General features: G+C 39.4%; 1 protein-coding gene across 2 annotated transcripts in view; it reads left to right on the top strand.

Moving 5' to 3' along the window:
- Positions 1-310: 310 nt before the first annotated feature.
- The window catches only part of ARID5B (AT-rich interaction domain 5B), a 261,942-nt gene continuing 250,604 nt past the window's right edge, over positions 311-11,648 (top strand). For both annotated transcript variants that reach the window (XM_075841143.1, XM_075841142.1), the window contains exons 1-2: positions 311-817; positions 1,062-1,316. In XM_075841143.1, the coding sequence (XP_075697258.1) occupies positions 797-817; positions 1,062-1,316 (276 nt within the window). In that variant the 5' untranslated portion in view covers positions 311-796. The remainder of the gene's footprint in view (positions 818-1,061; positions 1,317-11,648) is intronic.

Genomic DNA, 11,648 nt, shown 5'->3' with positions numbered 1-11,648 from the left:
TCCTCCCTTATAAAGGCTGCATCACCGTTCAATATTATTTGCAGATCTTGCGGAGTGTATTTTCCTGCCCTGAGAGCTGACAAACTGCATTAATATTTATATGTTTATATAATGAAAGCCTCCTCCCCTCCCTCCTCCTCCTCCTGTGCACACAAGCAGCTGACCGTTCATTTATTATATTATAAACCCAAATAAAAATAAACAAAAAGCATAAAAATAATCATCCGGGTGTCATCTAGCGCTCCCTCCGCCGTGCACGTCTAATACCAGCGCTCTGCTAAACAGCATTAGAAAGAAGAGCGCCCCTGAATCTCTGCAGGAAACCTTCTTTATATTATACATATACACGCAGGTCCTGGCAGCGCGGTAACAAGCCACAACGCCCTTTCCGTCTCTTAAAAAATATCCCCCTATATTAGTTCGCCCTCTACACCCCCAATATCATTCGTATGCCCATATATCACGCGTAGCACCGACATTTAATTTTTTTAATCGCGATTAAATACTATGTTTCCCTCAGCTTCCTCCTTGCCATTGACATGCGCGCCGTTCTTCTATTTTGATATTTGCGGGTTGCGCTCCGGTGCGCCTTATTCCACAAGCGGAATGAAATTGGGGTTCCCTAGAAATATTAGGGTGCCTTGCCTGTTATTTTTAACCCTTCGTTTACGAGGAGTGGCTGTTTTATATTGACAAGCCGCGGCGCTGTTGCTTTGCCCTGCCAGGACCTGATAGAATCCATTGAAGCCAACAAGTTTGGAGAGAATGTTGAGTTCAATCAATTCAGAACGTCGAGATGGAGCCCAACTCAGTGAAGGTATTATTATCTGCTGCCGTATCGGTGGCTGCAGGGGGGCAGGCTGGCAGCCCCTCACCCCGACAACGACACACAGCAACTTTTACACAAACTTTTACCCTATGGAGCTCGAAAATAAGAATAATATTTGGATTTGTTGTGTTGTTGTTACATTCCTGTACTGATACATTGTATCCTTTCTGGAGACGCTGATGTCTTATTTATTGCATTTACATGACACTGTTGTGTTTTTTTTCTCCTGCAGTGGGTCGGCTCACCCTGTGGTCTCCATGGACCTTATATCTTCTACAAGGCTTTTCAGTTCCACCTTGAAGACAGACCAAGAATTTTGTCCCTTGGCGACTTTTTCTTAGTCAGATGTAAGCCAGAGGATCCGATTTGCATAGCGGAGCTCCAGCTGTTATGGGAAGAGAGAACTAGCAAGCAACTTTTATCAAGCTCCAAACTTTATTTTCTCCCAGAAGATACTCCCTTGGGTAGGAATACCGACCATGGAGAGGTGATTAACCCTTTCTGTTAGCTGATCGTATTGATGTATGGGCAGCGATCAGCACTGGAGGCTGCAGTACTACTGTATGTTTTCTAAAGAGTTCTCCTAACATGATGGGGGCTTCCAGCTGTTGTGGTGGGATCATCTGCAGATGCAGTGATGTGATCCCGTCCATCGATGTGCTATTTTTCTATAGATTGTGATTAATTTCCGCTCCCTTTGATTGACAGCTCTATTAATAACCCAGCTCTGCATTTTGTGGCTTGCTTTATTATTCTGCCTGGCTATCAGTCCTATGGCTGTGTGTGTTTTATTGCTGATTGCATCCATTATAGTCCCACTGGCTTATTATTGCAGTGCATGATATTGTTCCCAGCTCAGTACTGTGTTTGATATGTTTTAAGAGGGAGGAAATTATGAAATGGAGGCTGAGTGAGATCAAAAGCTCTTTTGCTGGCAAAGATGTGTTGAATAAAGTGATAAATGACAGCTACCTGAATAAATACATTCAAAATAACTTGCAGATCTGCTTGGGCGGATAGAGAGACAGAGAGACAGGAAAAAGGGGGAAACATAAGAATCAGGCATGTAACCAGCACTAACACGTTAAGCATTAACCGCTTATGGAATCTGATGGCTTTAGACTATTTATTAATATGACGCTTCTACTGGAAGGTATTTGCAATTGTCATCAGAAAGTAACCCCTGATGTGCTGACCCTACAATACACAATGCAGTGTTTTATAATAATCAGCAAATGGACCCCCCCCCCCCCTTTCTTCACTCTCCCTCCCCTTCTCTTCTTCTTCTTCTTCCTCTTCTTCAACACTGGCAGAAAATAATGTTTGATCTACAGTTGACATTTTTTTTATTTTTTTTTTAGATAATAGCCCAAATCATTAAAGCATGATCGCTTTACTAGGTCTTTTTTTTTTTATTTCCAAATCTGTAATTTGAAGTAGCACTGCAATTCTACTGCTTTATTGTACTCCAATGGCTGCAATAGGTTACTGCTGAACTCTTTCTATAGTGTACATGTACTGCGCTGTGTTTAAGAGAATGCATTGCATGCTAAATCTTATAAACATCATTGTTCCCGGCACTCCAGCTTTTTTTTTTTTTTTTTGTCTAAAGGCGAAATAGAAGTCATCCTATTTTTATAGATTGCTGTGTGCTTTAGTCAACCTATCACCTAATGGGTTTAATTGCAGTTTTGTCTCGCCTTTATTTAAAGCTTGGGTTACATTGCAGTTTAATATTACATGTTTGAAATGGCTTCAGTATTCTTCGTTGCGCTTGGCTGCCCCCCTATGCTCAGATTTAATGGCTTTGTTTTTCATTTACTCAAGTTTTTTTTTTTTATGTGTCTATATTTTTTTTTTTTCTCATGGCAACAATATTGAGTTGACATTTTGCAACTTCTAAAAAAAAAACAAACACATTATCAGGTTGACCTCACTTCTGCGAAGATCCGAACATGTACCCTCCCCCTGTCTAACTTTCCTGTGCAGCTGTCTATACCCCCCCCCCCCTCTTATACCCAGGACTTATTATTTGCTTTTCAAATTTATTACTTCAACATGGTTTGCAATCTGGGAAAAGAAAAAAAAAAAGGGGGGGGGGGGAAGGATTAAATATCAAGAAAGGAGTATGAATATCATCCATGTTCTCTCGCCACTTAAAGGAAATGACTCAGCCATTTTATTAGTGCCTGAACAGCATCAATAACAAGCTGCATAACAGTTGTAGACAATGCAGTCCTCCTCGTACTAGTGGAACAATTGGCAGATTTAATTGTCTGCCGTAAATAGATTTTCATTGCGTTCTGTGACTTCAGGGCGGTGACATATGTTTATTTATTTTCTTAATTACATTTTAATATTTTATTTTTTTCGCGCTCGTTCCCGTAGTCATCATTTTATTCTATGAAGTGCATTGTATTAATGGTAGAGCTGTTAATTCCCTGGTAAATAGTTTTTTTTGTTGTTTCTGGAGGAGTAGGCAATGACACTGGGAGGGATTATGCAAAGCTCTGGCTCTTTTGTACAGGATAATATTGATAAATAATTGAAACAGGTAGAAAGTTTCCTAATGCAGTTGTGCTTTACACCCTGGTGATGTCATTTCCCCTCTGGCCTGAGTTAGTCATTCATTAGCAGGATCGCAGAAGCAACAGAATCCAGTGTTACTTCATTGGCAGCGAGCCTACAGAAACCAGCGCTGAGAGCCAGAGCCTAAAGAGGGCAACATAGCACTCCCATGTTCAAATACACTTTGTTTCCACTTGTTCCATTAGCATGTTTATATACATTCACGTCAATTTATTATTGATTTTCAAATCTTTCTGCAGCTTTTGACGTTTTTTTTTCCTCTTTTTATTTTCTTGGCAAAATGTAAATATTGACTTATTTGTACTAATCTTCCCCCTTGTGTCTATAATTAAGACGTAATCCCAGCCATTGGAATGGAGGTCATGTTTGCTTTGATAATGGAGTATTGTTGTTTTTTTTTCTTTCTGGCTTTTATTTTTCAGTTTTATTGTTTGGAAATACATGGTTATTACTTTATGGTGGCTATTATTTTTAATAAATAGGTTTATTATACTTTTGTACTACCTGGATGCATTTTTTAAATGAATATATCTACTGTGGCAGGTGAGCATGGATAAAATCTAAAAACTTTTGCCGATGGTAAACTGGACAATGATCTTTTTAAAGAGATTTGTTTCTCACCATTTCCGGCATCTCTGTTTGCTGTAAGTGAATGGGAACAATCTTGTTTACATCCGGAGGCTGAACAAATGTACAGTCCTCATATTTCTCGCAGTTGATGGCTTATTTTAATGTATTAGTATAGTTAAATTGTAGCTCCTAAGGCTATGTTCAGAAGTTGCAGATACGTTTTACAGTACAATACATATAAATGGGGTTTTAACAAGTCTTGTAAAGTGCACAGCAAAATCTGCATGTCTGAACATACCCTCGTAAGTGCTGTCCAGGATTAGAGAAACATGGCGGTTTTTTTTTTCTAAAAACAGCGCCACACCTGTCCACAGGTTGTATCTGGTACTGCAGCTCAGTTTCATTCACTTAAATAGAACTGAGCTGCAATTCCAGACACAACCTATGCACAGGTGTGGCGGTTTTCTAGAGGATAGCGTCCATGTTTTTCTAATCCTGGACAACCCCTTTCAGCACATGTAGCAGAAATTCTGCGGATTTTGCATCCAGGTTTGCAGACTTTTAAGACTCGAAGCCTCGCCCCTTTTTCTAGAAGCTTTTCAAATCTGTCTAGTGAAACGCAAAAAAATGCCTAAACACATAATAAATCTGGCGCAACGCATGTACGGCAGTTTTTTTTTTTTTTCGCAAATTGAGCCAGAATTGTGGTGTTTTTTTTTTTCATACCAAATCTCCCCATTGTACAGTAGAAAGTTATAGAACTTCTCATTATACAGTGGTTACGCTTTATTTATATAAGACTGGAAGACTCCTTTAAGGGGTACATATATGATATAGGGAGAACATATCCCTCATGAGTTTTATAACCAATAATTATTACTTTATTTTAACTTATATACCAGAATAATCAAACAATGTTTCCATAAGTCACTGTTGATATGTGATATACATTGTTTAATTAAGAGTGTAATAAAATATAATAAGTAACCTGGCATATGTTCCAGCCGCCTGCCAATTTTTGTTTCTACTAGTCACATTATAAGTGTTTATACTTGGCCACATATCAGTTTGATTTAGTTTGGCAGTATATGTTTCCTTGGGAACAATAATTACCTCATAAGCCATCAGCCTGAGTGATCGATGAGCTCACTCATGTCTAAGGCTCGTCGAGCATTGTGTTGAGCTGTCAACTGGTTTCTTATGTATGTAGTAGTCTCATTGTGTGATTACAGCTTTATAGGTAACAGAAGCATGAAGGATGTAAAACTTGCAATAGGAGATTTGGGGACAGTTGTTGGTGTCAGTTTGTCGCTATAAAGGCCTGCTCGTTAAGGAGAACATGACTATATAAGTGAGTGTATTTTTCTATATAGGTGTGTATATATATATACATATATTAGGGCAGATTTACTAATACTTTCTTAGATTTAGATGGCATAAGTTTAGATCAGGCCAAATTTATCAAAGTTGTGCACGCTGTATGAGAAATTTGGCACATCTTACTAGACACTTTCTCTGCCTTATCACCTATTAGTTGGTTTAGTTTATGCCAGTTTTTTCTCTAAAATTCTGCCGCATTTTTGGCGCACAGTGTCATATTTAAGCCACGCCCACTTACCATCAGACCATACACCTTTCTTGCTAAGTCACGCTTCTTGTCAAGTATGTCGAAAAAAGTGTCACAAACCGTTAATAAATGTGGTGCACAGCATGTATGTCTGAATTGTGGTGCATTTTGAATAGTAAGGCTGGGTTCACACACCCTATTTACTATAATTCGGGCGTTTTAACCTCAAATTACGTCCGAAAATACGGCTCCAATGCGCCGGCAAACATCTGCCCATTCATTTGAATAGGCTTTACGATGTTCTGTGCCGACGGCCATTTTTTTTACGCCCCGCTGTCAAAAGATGGCGCGTAACTTCTTGGGACGTAATTGGAGCCGTTTTCCATTGACTCCTTGGAAAAACCGCTCCAATTACGTCCGTAATGGACGCTGTGAAAAGCACCTGCACTTGCCATTACGTCAGAAATTCAGGAGCTGTTTTCTCCTGAAAACCGCTCCGTAATTTCAGGCGTATCAGACGTGCACGTGTGAACATACCCTAAGTGTGTGTGTGTGTGTGTGTGTGTCTGTCTGTGTGTGTGTGTGTGTGTGTGTGTGTGTGCGCGTGTGCATGCGCATATAGTAACGCTCTATAGGGAAGAACACGTGATTATTTTAAGAGACAAATGTTGATATTTTTATATGTTCTTCTGGGATGAAGTCCAGGTTGTGTGCCGTAGTGTTGGGTAATAAAACCTTATCTAGGGTAGTCTTGAACGCTGATGAACTTCCATTAAGCAAAATATTTTCTAGAAGTCTTTGTTCTTTTGTTTGTGGATACATGTTTTAACCAATTTGGCGCATTTTACTCCAATGAACTTCAGTTTAAGACTATAATATATTAATCCTAAAACTCTCCGTTTGTCTTTTAGAGTAAATCACATTGGGGGCAATTTAACAAGATTGGTGTCTTCAAATGCCAGTTTTAAACAGAAGCCCACTGAAGTAACATGCGCTACATTTTTTAAAAGGAACACGACTAATGAATTTGGCACATCTTGGGCTGTTCGTGTGTCTCAAACTAAAGTCTAGATTTCCGATAAAATGTAAGCCGATTTCTATACTATGTTGGCCCGCAGGTGGCCCCGCTCCTCCTAAGCCCCGAGCATTTATTCATTTTTTGACTATTTGAAACAGCGTAAAATAAATAAAATTGCGCCTTTTCCACATGAAACTGGCGCAAATTGCATGATAAAGCTCCCTAAATTTGTCCTTTCTCTGGAGCTGACTTTCAGCACTTCATCCATTCCTCCCCTCTGAAGTCTTGGCAGAGAAAAGCCATATCCTCTCTCCACCTTCCCATATCTTATAGGAGAGAAGGGTGCACTAAGCCTTGGGCCGCATCTCCCTTATTTTGTTTGCTAATGTTGCAGATCTGCACCGCTTCAGACCTCCTGTACCCTTTTAAAAAGTGTCAAGAAAAGGGGTTCGGCTTTTATCAGGGAAGGGGGGAAATATGCCAAAGTGAACCTAACGAAAGCTAAGACAACCAATGGTCGGCATAAAGAAGAGAAAAGGGTCAATGTCAACTTTATCATACATTGTGCACCACTGTGATAAATTTGGTGCATCTTCAGACGGCCTGGTTGAAGTTTTTGCTGTCTAAATCGTAGTCCGTTTAGTAAATCTGCCTTATTATCTGTAATGTGTTGAATTTTTTAAATATTTCTATAATTTGGTGAGTTTTCTCTTTTAATCTGAAACGATGTGCCTGACACTATAGAGACTTTACCACGAGACAAGATAAAAGAACAGAAGAACAGTTAGGGGAATTCAATCTACTTATAGTAAAAATTTATTTAAATTGTATCTGAGGAACTCCACACTACTTGACTTTTTCATACAAAATGTCCTCTAAGGCCTCCTGCCCACAGGTCGGAAATTTACAGTAGCAGCAAAGTGGATGAGATTTGATCAAAACCTCATCCACACTCTGCGGAAAGAAGATGCTGAAAACTAGTGCGGAAATTGACCTGCAATGCGCTTTATCAATCGGCAACATGTCCATTTATTTTGCGTAAACACTGCAGCATTTCTATACCGTGTGCAGGGAGCCCAACTTATTCTGCATCCACAATAGGTTCTCAGGCAGTTAGGAGGACAGCGAGTGTCAGATTACATTGCTAGTGTTGTTTTTGTGCATTTTATTTAATATTATTACTCTTTAATGCAGCAGGGTTTGCACAGTGTGGCCGAAAGTGAATGAGGAACTGTCAATATTGTCTACAGAGGGAAGCTGTAATCCTTAATGCAGATCACTGTATACTCTCACTCTGCTACTACTTTTACAAGTTGACGCTGAATTTTAAAACAAAAAAACATCCATACAGCTTTCAGTCAAAAATAAAATTATTTCACTTAGGCTCTATTCACATCTGCATTGAGTTCCCATTCTGATGGCCTTTCCGTCTGAGCTTTCCGTCAGAACGGGACCCTGAACAGACACAAACTGACACGAACGGAAACCAGAGGTTTCCGTTTCCATCACCGTTGATTTCAATTGATTTCATTGCTTCCGGCAAAACGACGGATCCGGTGCAAAACAGAGACAAATGGAAACCATGGGCACCGGATCCGTCACCTTTGAAATCAATGGTGATGGAAACGGAAACCTCTGGTTTCCATTCGTGTCAGTTTGTGTCTGTTCAGGGTCCCGTTTTGACGGAAAGCTCAGACGGAACGTCAGAGTGGGACCCCAACGCAGATGTGAGCAAAGCCTTACTTGTTCTTTAGTTCCACTATAAGTAAATTCAAGTTGATCAAGGAATAATCCTGCTTTTCTTTTTTTTTTTTTTTGCATTTTTGGGCTCTATTTTGTTTTTTGCTTTTTTTTTGTTTCCTTTTTTTTTTTTCCCGCTCCTTAGCGTTTTTTTTGCACCTCTAATTTTTATACTAGGTTTTATTACTGACAACTTAACTTGGGCCTGTGATTGTCAGCGTAAGGTTACATTTGTACAGACATATTTGTTATCCATGTAAACTCAGTTTTCTCAGCAGAATCTGCCAGTCACAACTTCTGACATGTCGTCTCTATGATGAGTGATTGCAACCGAAGACTGAAAGGGTCACTGTCTTTTTTTTAAAAAATCTACTGATCTATCATATAGTGGAAGAAGTAGCAGCACTTCAAAAAGCAAACATGTAATGGGTGCCAAGAGAATAAAACCCCGATCTCTCGTCAATGTATACAGAGTAGAAGAAATTGCAGCACTCCAAAATAGTGTTATATTCAAACCGTTGGTTTATTCATCCACATCAAATGCAACATTTCAGCCCCATCGCAGGGCCTTTCTCAAGCCTTGAGAAAGGCCCTGCAATGGGCCTGAAACGTTGCATTTGACGTGGCCCTGCAATGGGCCTGAAACGTTGCATTTGACATGGCCCTGCAATGGAGCTGAAACGTTGCATTTGACGTGGCTGAATAAACCACCGGTTTGAATTTAATACTATTTGGAGTGCTGTGTTCTCTTCTACTCTACTGATCTATCATAGAGATATGTCAGTAGTTGTGATTGGTAGGGTCCGGGCACTGAGGCACCACTGATTGCAAGAGTGAAGGTGCCATGGCGCTCTGCTGATCACCCTGTGTCATTGGCTTCTATTGTCTTTACTCAGAGAGCTTAGTATGGTCAATATATGGTCTATGACCGACACTCAGCTCTGCAAGGTTAGCCAAGGAAATCTGATGGGATTGGAAGGTGCATAGCACTCCGCATACTGCCGCAGCCCCTCCCAAACAAGTTTTTTAAAGTGACAGTGAAAGCTATGAAGGTAAACAAATAAATGGCAGTCAGAAAAATATCTTAAAATCATAAACTTTTAGACACAAAATAACAGAAATCATTCTACCCATTTATTTTACTTTCACAACTGTTACATTGAAACTGATGTCACAGAATCTCAGTTGTATGAGGAGGCCATGTTCACACATGTTTCACTGGATTTCAGCGCGGTTTCCTGTGCCAAAATTTGCATCAAATCTGAAGACAATCCGAATTCCATACATGTGAATAGCAATTCCGCAGCCCCGTTCACATCCAACTGAAATTTGTTGCAAATTTTTGTCCTACAAAAAAAACAGCCACGGCAATGAGTAACCTGGTTCTTACTTGCTCAGATTCCGCACAGAAAAGCCAAGGATTAGTTCCAATAAATGACAATTTGGCTAATACTTGACACATCCATGATAAAGATGGCTCGAATTTGTGCCACGGATCATGTAGTAATTATGTGCTGGATTTACATGGATTTTGCCACCCCAGGATATTAACATTTGTTGTTTTCAAGCCATTGCTGTGTGTAGCTTTTTCTAGAAAAAAAACCTCCCACGTTGAAGTTGTCTTGCAGACTGCTGCGGATTTTCCTCAAAGATTTTCTCAGTAATCTGCTGCATTCATTCTACTTTCTTCCTTCACAAGCCGCTAAAGTAGTTTATAAGTCATTTATTCTTTGCATATGAATGAACAAGAATTGTTTTTTTACAGTGTGAAATATCCCCATACATTACTGTGTAGATCTGAGAGAATACATAACACCTAAATGTGAATATGAAAAGAAGAAAATCACACTTTTCAGTCACTCAGCGTTGTTGCTTATAAGTATGACAAATAAGTTCTTAGACAGTTCTTTGACTCAAGGCGCAGTGAACTTTTACAGCTATGGGTATTTACAGCAGGTTCAGATACTTATTTAGCTTGTGTAATGGGTGTAACTTAGTACACATTGTTATATTTGTAGCGTTACATTGTAGAATATGTGAAGTGTGTAGAGTTAAATAGTATGACACTGTTATTACCATCAACTACAATTACGATAAGAAATCATCTCAAAGAAGAAGGGACGTTACCCAGAAACCTGCATTTCTACATTGGCTTTTACTTAATAGAGGTCCTTGGGACTGTACCGCGAACATCTCACAAGCACATTTTTTAATTGAGGTTTTTGCTTACGATTTGGCGAGCTGATGAATATATACAGTATGTTGTCAAGTTTCATATTTAATCAAGAGAATTTTGTGTATTTCATTTTTGGCAGTTTTTCATTTGTTTTTCATAACTTCTCTATGAATTTCAAGTCTTTTTATTACTAGAATTTACTCACCGTTTTAATATAATATCTGAGCTGTGATGTTGGGTCCATGGCAATTTAACACATCGTGATTATTGCACTTTGTGATATTGTGTGGTTGGGTCACCAATGTTAACCTATAAGTTTGCATGCTGGTTCATGGGCATGCAATTTTATACAACCCTAAAGGGTAACATTGACAGCGATTTTGCACTGTGCAAGAATCACGGTGCGTAAAATCGCCATGGAGCCCTGGCCTAACAGAGTTTATTAGGAAGTTAGAGCACATCTAGCACAAAGTTATTCAAGTCAGTGTGATTTCACATGACCAAGCTCAAAGTGTATATATGTATATTCTTTTTCCTTAGAGGTGTTGTCTTATGAAGATTACCTCTTTTTAAATAAAAGCTGGCGCAAAGTCTGACTTCCTTATACCTGGTGATCAGTTGTTTTTGCCTGGGGAAGCCACGTATGCCCAACCGTTTCCTTTGCGTCTGCTATATGGACAGGAGTTGGCATCATGTACGGTTTTATTAAGGGGGAAGTTAAATCATAAAATATGCTAGGATGCCATGTGAGATTTAGGGTTGTAGCCCATTTGGGTTTTTTTATGCCGGTAACCTGATAGAAACACTGTCTCGCATTAGGGCAGGCCCACACATACAACATTTCACACTCTTTTATTATATGTTTTTCGCACACATTGGGTACCGTTAAGGGGAAGACCAAAGGTTTCAAAAGTGGCAACTAAAGAGCCAGACTGACTGGTAAAGTGTAATGCTTACTAACAACTGATGTTCTGTTTCTTGGAAGCTGAGAACTTGATTGATAAGGTACAACAGGCAGGGGAGAGTCCCTGACATTTTCTGTAACTAAAATCGCCAGTGACACTTAACTAGTCTTTTAGAATAAATATTGTAATCTAAACCTATGTTATGCAGGCTGGAGACCAAAAATGTTCTAATTGTGTCTTTTAAATAAGCGTAA

This window comes from Rhinoderma darwinii, chromosome 11 (genome assembly GCF_050947455.1).
Source record: "Rhinoderma darwinii isolate aRhiDar2 chromosome 11, aRhiDar2.hap1, whole genome shotgun sequence".
NCBI classification, from domain to species: Eukaryota; Metazoa; Chordata; class Amphibia; order Anura; family Rhinodermatidae; genus Rhinoderma; species Rhinoderma darwinii.
The sequence above is the reverse complement of the archived record's forward strand: the minus strand, read 5'-3'. Positions and strand labels throughout refer to the sequence as shown.